The sequence below is a fragment of the Sturnus vulgaris genome, chromosome 10, assembly GCF_052056855.1.
Source record: "Sturnus vulgaris isolate bStuVul1 chromosome 10, bStuVul1.hap1, whole genome shotgun sequence".
Taxonomy (NCBI): Eukaryota; Metazoa; Chordata; class Aves; order Passeriformes; family Sturnidae; genus Sturnus; species Sturnus vulgaris.
Genome location: NC_142252.1, coordinates 24,506,176 through 24,521,803, shown reverse-complemented (window position 1 = coordinate 24,521,803; position 15,628 = coordinate 24,506,176). Strand labels below are relative to the sequence as shown.

General features: G+C 48.4%; 1 protein-coding gene across 2 annotated transcripts in view; it reads left to right on the top strand.

The window, feature by feature from the left end:
• The window catches only part of KCNAB1 (potassium voltage-gated channel subfamily A regulatory beta subunit 1), a 45,140-nt gene that overhangs the window by 19,691 nt on the left and 9,821 nt on the right, over positions 1-15,628 (top strand). For both annotated transcript variants that reach the window (XM_088171109.1, XM_088171110.1), the window contains exons 2-8: positions 675-718; positions 5,938-5,975; positions 7,853-7,932; positions 8,516-8,560; positions 9,760-9,804; positions 10,323-10,366; positions 12,469-12,555. In XM_088171109.1, the coding sequence (XP_088027235.1) occupies positions 675-718; positions 5,938-5,975; positions 7,853-7,932; positions 8,516-8,560; positions 9,760-9,804; positions 10,323-10,366; positions 12,469-12,555 (383 nt within the window). The remainder of the gene's footprint in view (positions 1-674; positions 719-5,937; positions 5,976-7,852; positions 7,933-8,515; positions 8,561-9,759; positions 9,805-10,322; positions 10,367-12,468; positions 12,556-15,628) is intronic.

Here is a 15,628-nt window from a genome sequence, read left to right as displayed (position 1 = left end):
ATCCTCCATTCCCATTAGCAGCACTAAATTTGGGTGCAGCAGTGCAGGGAGGGGTGGGAGGATGGGCAGCCCTGCACCCTGGGGTGCTCCTCGGGGCAATTGTGCTGTAGGAATGAAAACCTGAAATGGGCAGGAAATGCAGAGGGGAAAAATGGGACGAGCTGAAAGCACAGGTCACAACCTGGGGTGTTGTGTCCGACCTTCCCTGAGCCTGCCCGGGGGCCAGCAGAGCTTTTTCTTCTCTTTTATTTTATTTGGCTCCAAACGACTCACCAGGAGCAGGGAAAAGCACAGGGAGTGTTTGAGGTGCTCTGCAGCAGAGGCACGGGCAGGGATTTTTACCTTTTCCAGGGGGTGGAAGGGGATGGTTCTTCCCACCCAAACCTCTCTGGGATGCTGTGGAGGTGCAGGGAATATTTGTGGGAGCCCAAACGATGCTGGGGGTGAGGTACAGCTGAATGTGTTTGGGTTTATCCCAGCCCTGAGCACTCAGGGAGGAGCACTGGCAGCACAGCCTGGCTGCCCAGATCCCACTGTGGGACATCTGCCCCTTTTTTTCCTTTTTTTTTGGAGGAAAACACAGAATTTGGACAAAAGCAGTTTCTCATGGAGTTAAGCTGTGTGTCCCTCAAAGGCTGAGCTGTATTTTCTAATTATTTTCCTTTTCCTTCCAGAAACCTCGGGAAGTCCGGGCTGAGAGTGTCGTGCCTGGGGCTGGGTGAGTACCCCAGGCAGCTCTGGGATGGGAGGGTTGGAGGTGCAAAATCCTCTCATGTGCTCCTTTCTTCCCTCCTTTCTTTTCCCTTCTCCCCTCCTATCTTCCTTTCCTTTCCCTTCCTTTCTTTTCCCTTCTTTCTTCCCCTTTCCCATTCCCTTCATGCTTTGTTATCCCTGCCCCGTGCTGGCTCCAGAACCACAGAATTCCTCATCAATATTTTATCTGGGAAGGTGGAGGCACCACTTTAGGGGGTCTTAAAGCATCACTGAGAAAGGTTTTCTTTTATTCAGTGAATCCAGGCTGAATATAAACTTATAAAATCATGGAGTTTGATGGCACGTTTTATTTTATTGCTACGTAGACAGGGCACACGCAGGAAAATCAGGTTAAAATCAGTCTGCAGTGGTTGAGGTGGGTGCTGGGGATGCAGAGGGGGAAGGAGATTCTCCCATTGAGTGCTGGGGGTCAGAGCAGCCCCAGAGCCGAGCTCAGCCCAGGCTGGAGCAGTGCTTTAGGGCTGAAGGATTCAGCAATGCTCAATCAACACAACAATAGCAGTGCTTAATCAGTTGACTAATTTAACATTTATAAAGTGACTCAATAGGATTTGCTGTAAGCACAACAGTAGCTTAATTATGAATCTAAGCTAATTATGAATCTAAGATGGCAACGTTCATTCTGCACTTACTCAGGGTATTTAAATCAATTGATGTACCCACAGAGTCGGCAGCAAACTCCAAACCTGTGAGGCAGCTCGGGGAAACACTGCTGCCTGTACTCATCAGGAAATTTCCATCCTGGGTGCAATTTGGGTTGGTAGTTACTGGAATTTTCTTTGAGAAGTCCAATAATAATAATAATAATAATATTTAACAATTCTGTTGTTATTATTAGAGCACCCTGCTCTGCTGGGGAGTGTCCCTGCCCAGCAGAGGGGTGGGATGGGATTTAAGGTCCTTGCAGCCCAAACCATTCCATGATTCTGTGATAATTCTGCTCAGACAGAAAAACGAGGCTGTGGGGCTGTTTGCTGGGAGCAGAGAGGGTTTGGGGTGGGGTCAGGGGGTACCTGCCCAGGTGAGCATTGCTGGGATGGAGGTGGGTGAGCACCTGGGTTCCGCCTGGTCCTTCCAGCCCCTTCTTCCAAAGGATTTGGGATTGGGTTTTAAACTGGAGGGAATTGTGAAAGTCACCCTGTAGCACAAGGTCTGCTCTGCCAAGAGCTCTTCTGGTTAAAATAGTCCCAGCCTTGGGAAGGTTTTATTTATCAGCCTCACAGCTTCCCCAAGTGCTGCTGTTGTGGTGGAGGAGACAAGCCACGGGAAGGAAGTAGCAGCAGGAAAAGAAAAAAAAAAAAAAAAAGAAAAACAAAAACCAATTTTTCAGAGCTTTTCTTTGATTTCAAGCATGTGGACTGCAGCAGCCTCTAAATATACAGAGCTTTTGTGAGTGCAGCTGTGCAGGGAGCAGGGGAGGCTGCTGGGCACCTCCTCCTGCCCCAGCACAGCGAGCCCTGAGCCCCTGCCCGGGGTGCAGGGACAGGGAGCTGGAAACCTGAAATCCAGAAATTCCATGGAATGGGCAGGTATTTGCAGGAGTTTCTCCTGCAGCACAGCACCTTTTCTTTTGGATGATTGTTTTGGGTTGGAAGGAGCTTAAAGCTCATCCTGTTCCCTCCCTGCCATGGCAGGGACACCTCCCACTGTCCCAGGCTGCTCCAGCCTGGCCTTGGGCACTGCCAGGGATCCAGGGACAGCCACAGCTGCTCTGGGAATTCCATCCCAGCTCCTCCTCACCCTCCCAGGCAGGATTTCTCCCCAAATCTGATCTAAATCTCCTCTGTTTCAGTTTAAACCCATCCCACCTGTCTCTCTGCAGATCCATCAGGTGTCTGCTCCCGGTGCTGCCTTACCTGGCTTCTCTCTTGCAGCTCCCCAAAAGATAAATGTGTTACCCTGTGTTGTCTGCAGCATGAAAATCTAATTTAGGGCTCACTGAACTTTCTGAAGGCTCAGCAGTCTTCCTCAAAAGCCTTGCAAAATCTCAGCCAGGTGGGAATGTGCTTCATCCTGCGGGATGGGAGAGTGGAGGAGGATGGGAAGTGGGGCAGAAATCAAAGGTGGGCAGGGCTGAGGCAGCAGGGACCTTTCATGATGTGAAATGAGCTCCTCTGCCGGCTCCTGACGGGCTGGAAGTGTTTCCCAGGCAGGAATATTTGGGGAGAGCCTCTCAGAGCAGTGGCTGAGCATGGAGCTGGAACTGCTCAGCCAGGCTGGACTGCCCTGGGAGATGTCAGCCCTGATCCTGATCCTGATCCTGATCCTGATCCTGATCCTGCCTGGGCTGAGCTTCCACCTCCTGCTCTGAGCAGTTACCTGCTCAGGTGAGCCCAGCCGGACCCTGGGCTGCTGTGAGGATCTTTCCGTGGTGCTGGATCCAAAACGTGCTCATGATTCCAGGGAAAAACAAGATTTTCACCTGTTTCCTGCAGGGTGGACCCTGCCTGTGGGTTCCTGTTGTTTTTTTCAGAGAATGTTGAGGCGAGGTGATGAGCCCTGAGTGTGGGGAGATGAGCAGGACAAAAGCAGCCACCCCAATCCCAAATCCCATGGAGAAAAGTCACAGTTGGCTACAAAAATCAATGTTTTGTGAGCCCAGAGGGTTTAGGGGCTGCTCTCAGCCTTGTCTTTGCTCTGGGGCTCAATTTTGGCACAGGCAGCCCTGGTCCCTCTGTGCCACAGCTCTGTGTGGCACCTGCGGGGTTTGGCAGGGCAGGCTGTGTGTCACCTGCCCAGGTGACATTCCTGCTGCCGGGGGCGCAGTGTCCCTGCCCAGGGCGGGGGCTGCTCTGCCATCAAACCCTGCTGGGCTCAGTGGGACGGAAACGGAGCCAGAGCTTGGGCAGGAATTCCCCTGGAAGGGCAGCTGGGACAACGGCAGGGCACGAGGGAGGAAGGAGATGGGATGGGGGGCACTGGGAACACTGGGGGGCACTGGGAACACTGGGGGGCACTGGGAACACTGGGGGGCACTGGGAACACTGGGGGGCACTGGGGGCTCTGGGACCTCGGTGAGCACTGGGGGCTCTGGAGAGCACTGGGAGTTACTGGGGGCATTGAGGAGCCCTGGAAGTGCTGGGGGCACTGGGAGTTATTGGGAGCTCTGGGAGTTACTGGGAGCACTGGGGAGCTCTGGGAGTTACTGGGAACACTGGGAGTTACTGGGAGCTCTGGGAGTTACTGGGAGCACTGGGCAGGGCTGCCTCTGTACCCCGTGAGCTGGGAGAGGTGAGAGAAGCAGCCTTGGAAATGGAAAAGGAGCAATTTTTTAAAAAAAGATTTCTCTTTGCCCGGGATATTTCTCTCCCCACATGAGTGTGTTGGCTGAGGTTGTGAATCATCCTTGGCTGGTGTTGGAAATGCCAAATGTGCCTTGTGCTTTTTTTTATTTTAATTTTATTTTTGAAATTTGCAGAGGGAGGGGGGGGGGGCAGGCTGGGGGTGCCTCCCCTGCACCTGAGCCCCTGATGCTCCAGAGCTCACCTGGCTGAGCCAAAACTCACAACCCTGCCTGGTTTTTTGGGGGGGGAAAAAACCAAAAAAACCCCTTTGGAATCCCCAGCAATGTTTTCCTGTTCCCCAGCTGGCCAGGGTGGACACAGCACACTCAGGCAGGGCTATGCAGCACCACAGACATTGATTATTATATTTATTTTAGTCAATAAATATATTTTATTCTATTTATTTCCAGATATTTTACAGAGATTTTATTATATTTATAGATATATAATTATTCATTCTATTTCTGTCATCATTATATTTATTATGTCATTTTTTATTATAATTCTATTATTATATTGGTTTGATTATATTTCTATTATTATAGTATACTTCTATTAGTATATTGGTTTTATTCTATTTCTATTAGTACATTGGTTTTATTCTATTTGTTTTATTATATTTCTATTGGTAGATTTCTTACACGATTATTTATTTTATTTATTTCTATTTTTTCCTTGCCTTTAAGGAGCTTTAAGGTGTTTTTAATCCCGATTTGAAGCAGTGAGTGGCTGCTCTCACCGTGCCCCAAGCCCCGAGCTCGTTGTCACTCACTGGGACCTGCTTTGTGTCAGGAGGGGAATTTTGAGGATGAAAAATTCCCTCCCTTCTCACCTGTGTGCAAAAAGAAAAAAAAAAATTAAAAAATCCCTTTGAGATAAACAGTCTCAACCCATTTTTTGCTACAAACACATTTTAATGTATTCCTGTAAAAATAACACCTCGGAAGCTTTACCATGGAAATCAGGCTGCTTTTGGTGATTTTTTTTTTTTTTTTTTTTTTTTTAATCTGCATGAAGAAGCTCAAGGATAAAATGAAAGCAGGTTTCAGTTTTATCTTTGTTGTGCAGGACCGGAGCATTTAAATTCCAATAATCAGAGAAATTCCCTCTCCTGAGCTCTGCAGCAGCAAAGTGCAGCAGGGCCACTGCTGCCCTTTTATTATTATAATAATTATATATATTATTATATTCTAATAGCCTTTACACGGCTAAAGAAAATAGAAAATGAGGCAGAAAATAGAAAATGAGGCAGAAAATGTGTGCTCATTTATTGAATTTATTTAATTTATTTATTGAATTTATTGAATTTCCATTTCACCTCTCTCTGTGGCAAACTTGGCTTTCCCAGCTCGGGTTGTTGTGCAGGAATTGAGGATGGGTACCAGTACTAGTTTGTGGGATTTTTATGGGATTTTTGTGGGATTTGTGTGGGATTTTTATCTGATTTTTAAATTATTTTTATCTGATTTTTAAAATTATTTTTATCTGATTTTTAAATTATTTTTATCTGATTTTTAGATTATTTTTATCTGATTTTTAAATTATTTTTATCTGATTTTTAATGCTTTTTATATGCTTTTTAATGGAATTTTTAATCTGCTTTTTATCTTGGGAGCCAGCCTAGAGCTCTGCCTGCCCTGGGCTGTGCTACCACGGGACATTCATGGAAAATTCACTTTGGCTTGGAAATCTTTCCTGTCAGAAGAAATATTTCTCTTTTTTTACAAAAAAATTCCTAATTTTGACTTCCAGCGTGCTAAATGCTGCAGTACGTATTTAAGGAGACTTTCATTCCCCAGATGCTGAGTGATTTCTGGTGAAATCTCATTTTTCATGTCGAGCCCCTCTTGTAATAACAGATTATTTTGTATTTTTGCAGGGACCTGGGTCACGTTTGGGGGTCAGATCTCAGACGAGGTGAGTCCACTGCAGGGGCCGGGCTTACAAAGGTTGATTTAATCTTGACATCGTGAGCTGAAGGAAATGGAAATGAGCTCGGCTTTCCTCCGTGCTCCTCCCTGGAGCAGATGGCTCCTGATGCCAGGGGATCATCCCTGGAGCTCGGGGCTCCCCCCAGATGTGAGCGCCCAGGGAGAGCAGCTGCCTGCCCCCGGGACATGGAGGGACCCCAAAACAGCTCTGGTGTGAGGAAAAGAGCCCAGGAGCCTCAATTCCAAAGGGGTTTCCTTTAAATTCGCTGGGATTTTAATGGTACTGGTGCTTCTCCTGGTGGATCCCCAGCTCTGATCCCCATGGATGATCCCAGCTCTGATTCCCGTGGATCTCCAGCTCTGATTCCCATGGGTCCCACACTTTGATTGCCTTGGATCCCCAGCTCTGATCCCATCTATCCCACACTTTGATCCCCGTGGATCATCCCCAGCTTTGATCCCCGTGGATCCCAGCTCTGATCCTGTGGATCATCCCCAGCTCTGATTCCCGTGGATCCCAAACTTTGATCCCGTGGATCCCCAGCTCTGATTCCCATGGATCCCACACTTTGATCCCATGGACCATCCTCAGCTTTGACTCCTGTGGATCCCCAGCTCTGATTCCCATGGATGATCCCAGCTCTGATTCCCATGGATGATCCCAGCTCTGATTCCCATGGATGATCCCAGCTCTGATTCCCATGGATGATCCCAGCTCTGATTCCCATGGATGATCCCAGCTCTGATTCCCGTGGATCATCCCCAGCTCTGATCCCATCTATCCCACACTTTGATCCCGTGGATCTCCAGCTCTGATCCCCGTGGATCTCCAGCTCTGATCCCCGTGGATCTCCAGCTCTGATCCCCGTGGATCTCCAGCTCTGATCCCCGTGGATCCCAGCTCTGATCCCCGTGGATCCCAACTCTGATCCCCGTGGATCTCCAGCTCTGATTCCCATGGATGATCCCAGCTCTGATTCCCATGGATGATCCCAGCTCTGATTCCCGTGCATTTCCAGCTCTGATTCCCGTGGATCCCAGCTCTGCTCCTGTCTCAGGGCCCTGTGGGATGCTCTGATGGTCCCTCAGGTTCTGATGCTCACTTTGCACTCTGGTTCTCCTGCTCTCCTCGCTCCCGGTAATTCCAGGCGAGGTGTGGCTGCTGGAAAAGCAGGACACGATCCCAGCGCTGCCCTCCCTCCCTTGGGTGCTTCCAGCCCCTCGGGGTGCGGCAGGAACCCCAGCACTGCTCTGGGGCTCCCACAAAATGCCCTTCAGGCATTTCCATACCCCGGCAGAGCTGTAGACAAGCTGGCAGGCGGCCGAAAGAACAGGAAACCCCTCCTCGTTCATTCTGTGTTAAACTCTGCAGATTCGCAGAGTATCTCCTGTAACCCGATTAAATTCTTGGCTGCCTTCCTGCTAGAAAGCTCCTGTGAGAAGAGATGAATTCCTGCCAGGCTGGGTCCAAGGGGAGCTGATTTAAATCCACATTTTGGTGTCTGTCCCTGCCCTGCTGGGGGTGTCTCAGCCTCTCTGGCTGTGCTGAGCTGCTCTGGGATTTTTCCTGCTGCCTGGGGATGGGGTTTGTCACCTCTCAGCTGTCCCCCTGTGCCTCCCTGACAGAAAGCTCCTGTGAGAGGAGATGAATTCCTGCCAGGCTGGGTCTAAGTGGTGTTGATGTAAATCCACATTTTGGATTCCATGTTATATATATTCCATATGTATAATATATTCCATATTTTTGGACTTCACTGGATGCCCTGCTGGGGGTGTCCCAGCTGTGTTGAGCTGCTGTGGGATTCTCCCTGCTGCCTGGGGATGGGGTTTGTGACCTCTCAGCTGTCCCCCTGTGTCCCCCAGGTGGCCGAGCAGCTGATGACCATCGCCTACGAGAGCGGAGTGAACCTGTTCGACACGGCCGAGGTGTACGCAGCCGGCAAGTGAGTGCCCACCTCCCTGCCAGGACCTGCCTCCCCTGGGCTCCCTGCTCCTCCTCCTCGTGGGCTGGGCTCTGGATGTGCATGGAAAGTCACTTTATCCCTGAGTGGGACAGGAAAACCTTTGAGTTTGGAGCACTCATCAAATAAACCCAAATCAATCAACCCCAAGGCTCTGGTACCCAAGGCTGGAGTGCAGCGCTTGTGCTGCTTGCCGTTGTAAAAAAAAAAAAAAAAAAAAAAAAAAATCCTGAATAAATGAAAAGTCAGTGCAGATTTTAGTGGTGATGGATGGCCAGGGGCTGTGAGAGCTCCGCGAATGGATCCCAGTGAGGATGGAGAGCTGAGCTGCTCAGGGGGATGGGGGAACATCATCGGTGCCAGGAGTGCCTGGGGTGGGTGACAGTGTCCTGCCGAGGGGGCAGCACAGGCTGGGGCAGGAGGGGATTGGGAAGGGGCTCTGGGCTCTGTGGGGGATGGGATCTGTGCCAGCTGGGCTCCCCTGGCACCGGGACAGGGCTGGGCTGGGCTGGGGGGTGGCACTGAGCATCCCCTGCCTCCCTCACACCGGGTTCTTCCTGCACAGGGCCGAGGTGATCCTGGGCAACATCCTGAAGAAGAAGGGCTGGAGGTACAGGATGGCATTCCCTGCCCACCCTGGGCTCCTGGAAATCCCTCTGGAAGGATTTGAAGAGGGTTTGAAGAATTTCCCATGCTGGGAGCTGCTGGCCCAGGCAGCTCCATGGGGGTGCCGTGATCCCACAGGAGCAGCCCCACCAGGGCTGCCCTGGGATTTGGGGTGTGCAGAGGGGCTGTGAGAACCCTCTGGGGTCACCCTGTCACAGTTACACCCCTGGGGATCCTGTCCATCCCCTCTCCATGCAGGAGGATTGGTGTTGGCACCTCAGCCCTGCTGGGAATGCTGGGGATTGGGGATGCCAGGCTGTGAGGAGCCTTCATCTCCTGGGAGGAGATGACACCTCATTTAAATGATGCACATTAACATATGTTGTGGAGTTTTAAGGGATTTGCATAATCTTTAAAGCCTCCTCTGTGTGTGTGTGTGTGCCCCAGGCAGGTTCAGCTGAAGGTCCTCCAAACCCAGCATCCCTGTCTGGGGATTAGGGGTGATTGATTATTTGGTAAGAAATATTCTGGATGACATGGAGGAAAAAAAATTAAGTCCAATAAAAGCTGGGGAAATCGTGTTGTACGTGTCTGGTTATGCAGCAAGGCAGCTGGAGGATGATAAATCTTTGATTTAATATCATGTAGGAGTTTAGAGATTAATTCAGATGTATCACACTCGAGTTTGATAACTCTGGGACTGCTGCATGGCAATGAGAAGCAGGGGCACGGATGGCAGGAGGGAACAGTGCTGCAGCCTTGGTGAAGGCCTGGGTGTTGCTTACTCAGTAATTAAAAATATTTGGGAGTTTTGGATTACCTTTGATTTCTGTGCCAATGTCCAATCCAAACTGACTCCACTTTATTCCATTTCCTCGTGCCCTGACTATTTATGAGCATATTTTACCAAAACACCTGCAGGATATTTCATTTTCCAGCTCCTGAAGGAGCTAGAGCTCGATTCCCTGTGCTGCTTACACCCCATGGAGAGGCACAATTCCCTAAGGCAGGTGGGATTCAACACTGGAGTTCAGTGTCTCAACATTTCACAGCTGCTCTTTCCTCTTTGAGCATTCCCAGCAGAAATTTTTAGAGGCTGCTGATGGGCAGCATCCTGCTTGGTTACAACACTATTATTATTATTAGTAGTATTTTTTTTTGTTTATTTATTAATTTTTACTTTTTTTGTTGTTCTTTTTGCAGGAGGTCCAGTTTGGTGATAACCACCAAGCTGTACTGGGGTGGCAAGTAAGTGTGGCAATCTCTTGTCCTGTGTCTGCTGGCCCAGCCCCACAGCCAGGGCAGGTCAATGGCACCTGGGGGGGCTTTGCTGCTGCCATTGCATTTCTGTTTATTCTGCCAAGGGCTTTAAGGGATTGGAGTCACCTGGAGAAGAGAAAACTCCAGGGAGAGCTCAGAGCCTGAAGGGGCTCCAGGAGAGCTGGGGAGGGACTGGGGACAAGGGATGGGGGGAGAGGACACAGGGAATGGCAGGGATGGGTGGGATATTGGGAATTGGGAATTCCTGGCTGGGATGGAATTCCCAGAGCAGCTGTGGCTGCCCCTGGATCCCTGGCAGTGCCCAAGGCCAGGTTGGACATTGGGGCTGGAGCAGCCTGGGACAGTGGAGCTGTCCCTGTCACACCAGGGGTGGCACTGGGAGGGATTTAAGGTCCCTTCCAACCCAATCAGTGTGTGATTGTCTAATTTTGGGGTGTTGAAATCAGAGCACAGATCAGAGCTGTGTTCCTGTTCTTCCCTTGCAGAGCTGAGACAGAGAGAGGCCTTTCCAGAAAACACATCATCGAAGGTACCAGGGCTTGGGCTGTCCTTGGGGTGGGGAGGACCCAGCTGGGGCCAGGGCAGGGCTCTGCCATGGGAAGAAGAATTTAAGGAATTTTTAATGTAAGGAATTTTTAATGTGTGCCTCCTGCCACCATGGGATGTGCAGATCTTGCTGTCTGGGGACTCGGCAATGAAATCCTCTGGGTCAGGGTCCAGCTCCTCCTTTCTGGATGCTGCAAAACTGGAAAATCAGTGGCCAGCTCAGGTGGGGTGAGTGGGGACAGCAGCCCCTCCCTGGGGTGCAGGTTTGGCTCCTTCCTCCTCTTCCTCCTCCCTGCTCCTGGCAGGTTTTATCCAGGATTGCCCTGGGGAGTTTTATCTTGGAACACATCAGGATGAGACTTTCCCAGTAAGGTAACGCTGGAGAGAGTTTTTCTTGTAGCAACGTTTTGTTGAATTTTCACCTGAATAGATCTCAGTGAGGTGGTGGCACTAAAGGTGCTCAGGGGAGGTGGCAGAAGTGTCACAGACACTCCAAACCCATCCATTTTCCACTTCTTGTCGAGCCACTTTGTGAAATGACAGAAAAGCACTGGAAGGAATTGGAATAATTTCACAGAACACCCAGCAAACAACGTTAAGGTCAATGAGATATATTTTATATTTTTATATATATCTGTGTGCGTGAGAGAGAGGATTTTTAACGGTTATTTCCTACAAACCTTCCCAAGAACAAAATGTTTTTATGAATGTTCATGAAGAATGAGTCAAAACAGAGCAGGCTGAAAACGTTTGCTGAATTTTGAGCTGGATGAAATGCCCATCCCCTGCTCGCCCTCTCCCATACACTCACACCCAGATCTATAAAAATATCTGGAGGGCTTTGGTACCATCCCCCATCAGACCCTCACGGGGAGGCTCCCAAAGCTGCAAATTTCTGGGTTTTGCCTTGCTCTGCCAAGCACAGCTCCCTGCTGCTTCACCCCCTGCACAACCAGAGCCACCATCCTGCCCTCTGGGATTGTCCTGGAGTGTCCCCCCGGGACACCAAAGGGACAAAATTCCTCTTGAATTCACTGCAGGCAGGAGCAGGGCCCTGGCAGCTCGTACCCAGGGGCTGCTCAGCACAAATCCTGGGAATTCTGAACTAAAACAGTGGAAGGAGGAGCTCAGTGTGTGGCCAGGCTGGTGCAGGAACATGGGACAGCATTATTCAGTATCCCTCTCTTAGCCTAAGGGGTGGCATATTTTTATTTTTATTATTTTTATTTTTATTTTTATTATTTTTATTTTTATTATTTTTATTATTTTTATTTTTATTATTTTAATTTTTATTATTTTTATTTTTATTATTTTTATTATTTTTATTTTTATACTTACATTTATACTTACATTTATACTTACATTTATACTTACATTTATACTTACATTTATACTTACATTTATACTTACATTTATACTTACATTTATACTTACATTTATACTTACATTTATACTTACATTTATACTTACATTTATACTTACATTTATACTTTTGTTTTTATTTATATGTATATCTCCATCTAGATTTATAGGTAGCTTTATATGTATATTCATGTTTATAGGTAGATATATATTTATACTTATATTTATACTTATATTTATACTTATATTTATACTTATATTTATACTTATATTTATACTTATATTTATACTTATATTTATACTTATATTTATACTTATATTTATACTTATATTTATACTTATATTTATACTTATATTTATACTTATATTTATATTTTTGTTTTTATTTATATGTAGATTATATTTATATCTATATCTAGATTTACAAGTAGATTTTTATTTTTATATTTATACGTATATTTTTGGTTTTATTTATGTGTATATTTATATATTTATATTTATATGTATATTTATACTTATATTTTTGTTTTTATTTATGTGTATATTTATATATTTATATGTATATTTATACTTATATTTTTGTTTTTATTTATGTGTATATTTTTATTTTTATATATTTATATTTATATTTATATACACCCAGCTGCATGTGAGTCCCATTTTGGCTGTGCCCATGGCTCTCTCTGACCCTGCCTGTCGTTGTCTCTGCCCTCCCATCCCCAGGGCTCAAGGCTTCCCTGCAGAGGCTGCAGCTGGAATATGTGGACGTGGTCTTTGCCAACAGGCCTGACAACAACACGCCCATGGAAGGTTGGTGGGAGCTGCTCTGCCGGCTTTGAACGTGCCTGAGCCTGGCTTAAGGGCTTAGACCGAGCAGGGCAGGAAATGAAAAGCAATTTGTGATCAAATGTTCAGGTGGGGCAGTTTTAATAAGAAATGTCTCATTTGTGGCAGCCTGGCCCATGGAAAGTGTCCCTGCCCACGGCAGAGGGGTGCAATTAGATTTTTTTTTTTTTTTTTTTTAAGTGCCTGCCAACCTATTTAAGGTTTCTGTGTTTACTCTGCCACAACATGAGTTTGTATGTTTTGGAAGGAAATGAGAATTTCCTTTATGCCCCAGGAGTAGCTTTAAGGTTGGAAGCATTTCCTTGTTGTGATTGCTCCAGGTGAAGTGGATTTGTGGTGGGATTTAAGGCAGGGGCCCGTGGCAAACACCCGGGAGCTGTGGTGGGTGATCCATGGAAATCAGAGCTGGAGCTCCACGTCAGCAGTGCTGACCCCACATCCCCAGTGCCAGCCACGGGCTGTGCCACTCGAGCAGGGTGATAAAAGGGACATTTCTGTTGTGAATGGCGTGGGGGAGATACTCCCATCATCTTCCTGCCTTTTTTATGGATCAGCTACTCAGCCACTTCCATCCCGGAGCATCTGCTGGGCCATCTGTCAGTGCTGCCTTCCCGAGCTGCTCCCTCCTGCTCAGCACCACACACGCCTCAGCCTCCCCCACAGGGCAATCGTGGAGAGCTTTGGCTTGGAAGGCACCTTAAAGCACATCCCATATCCTAAATCCAATCCCATCCTATTCCAAATCCCCTCCCAAATCCCATATCCCATATCCCATCCCATATCCCATCCCATATCCCAAATCACTTCCCAAATCCCATCCCTTCCCAAATCCCTTCCCGAATCCCATCCCAAATCCCATATACCACCCCATATCCCATATCCCATCCCAAACCCCATATCCCATATCCCATCCCAAACCCCATATCCCATCCCAAACCCCATATCCCATCCCAAACCCCATATCCCATCCCAAACCCCATATCCCATCCCAAACCCCATATCCCATATCCCATCCCAAACCCCATATCCCATATCCCATCCCAAACCCCATATCCCATATCCCATCCCAAACCCCATCTCCCAAATCCCATCCTATTTTCCATCCCAAATCCCATCCCATCCCATGGGCAGGGACACCTCCCACTGTCCCAGGCTGTCCCAAGCCCTGTCCAGCCTGGCCTGGGACACTCCAGGGATCCAGGGGCAGCCACTCCTGCAGGACGAGGTGACCTTAAAGTGTTCCCTGCTCGTGGCAGCCCCCGTGGGATCCAGGCAGCTCCTTGTGTGCAGGGGGGCACAGATAAATCCAAGCCTGGAATGTTCCTGTTTGTTTTCCCTGCTCTGGAGTTTCTCCCCTGTCCCTCAAATCCTCCCTGTGCTGCCAAGTGCCCGTGGGCAGCTTCCACAGATCCTCCTGTGACCCCATCCAGAGCACATCCCTGCTGTCCCCAGGCTGTCCAGGCTCTGTTCCTCCCCTGGGGAATGCAGCAGATGAACATTCCATGGCGATTTCTGTGCTGCCTTGGGCCTCGGGGCACCTGGCAAAGCTGCTTAACCTAAACCCCCAAAATGTATTTAATGTTCTTAAAGGTCTCAGAGGAAATTAAAACAGTTTTGCACTGGATAAGCAGTGAGGGTTGGGTTTGGGGAGCAGCTGGGGATGAGCACTTTGGGAAGCTCCTGGTGGGTTTGGATGTGTCCCCCAACCCCAGAGCTGGGCTGGCAAGGCAGGGATGGGGGCTACCCACCCCATGGGACAGCCCGGGGTGTGTGGGGTGTCCCTGCCCACCCCATGGGACAGCCCGGGGTGTGTGGGGTGTCCCTGCCCACCCCATGGGACAGCCCAGGGTGCGTGGGGTGTCCCTGCCATCCCTTGCTCCCACCCAGCCCCATGGATCAGGGACTTTGGGGATGGAGATGGGAGGATTTGTCCTCTCCAGAATTCCTGTGTTCTTTGTGCCTCTACTCAGGCTGAGATCTGATCCCCCAGATGTGCAAGCAGATGTTTTTTCTTCATCCCAAGGGACTTTTCCAGCTGCAGAGGAGGGTCCCTGGTGTGTCCCCTTTGTCACAGAGCCAGGTGCCCACAGCATATCCAGCCTGGCACGAGGGAGGGAAGGTGATGTTCCTACCAGGGAACTTTAAGCTGCTTCAAAGTTATTATTGTTATCATGCCAGGGGCTGTTATTTGGGATTTGAAGCCTTGATTTATCTTTTTTTAAAAAAAAAAATCCTATTCTTAAGTGCTGCCATTTGGGCATGCAGCTGGCAGGACAAGAGTTCCAGGCATGTGCTTATCCCAAATCCCATTGCAGTTCCCTGGCTCTCTAAACAAGAACATATATATCTATGTCTATATATTTATATACATTTTCTGAGTTGGCTTGGGGTTTTTGTATTTTTTTTTTTTGAAAGGAGTAGAGGCTGGGGAAATGAAAACAACCACGGGCTGAGATGTGTAAGAGGCGTGTGACGAAATGTTTTTCAAAATTCTGAAATGGTGGCAGGGCAAAAATAGAAAACTAAACCCAGGGAGAAGCTGCTGAGGAGGGAGGGAGGGAAAGATCACTTACAGGCTTAGACTGATGGTGGTGGGAAATGAAAAACAATTTTTAATTAAATATTCAGATGGGGCACCTTGAAATTTCTCATCAGTTGAATTCTGGAGCCCTGGTCAGGTAGGAGGTGTCCCTGCCCAGGGATTGGACAAAGATGATTTTTAGGCTCCTTTACAACCCCAACCAGTCTTTGATTCTATATTTACACTTCACTGGAATGAAGTGATATTTTTTTCAGGAAGAACTGGAAGTTTCCTTTACATCCCAGTGCTGGCTTTGACGCTGCCTGGGCTTTTTATTTCCTTTGCCTGGTTCCCTGGGATGAAGTGGATCCGTGTTTGGGTTGAAGGCAGGTCTGTGTGTCAGAATCTCAGCCCTGCAGGTTACAAATGGCCTGGCAGTGCCTGCAGGGCATTCTCAGCCTGGCTCCCAGCTCCTGCCTTCCCCCTGCCACAAGCAGGACAGGACGGTGCCATGGG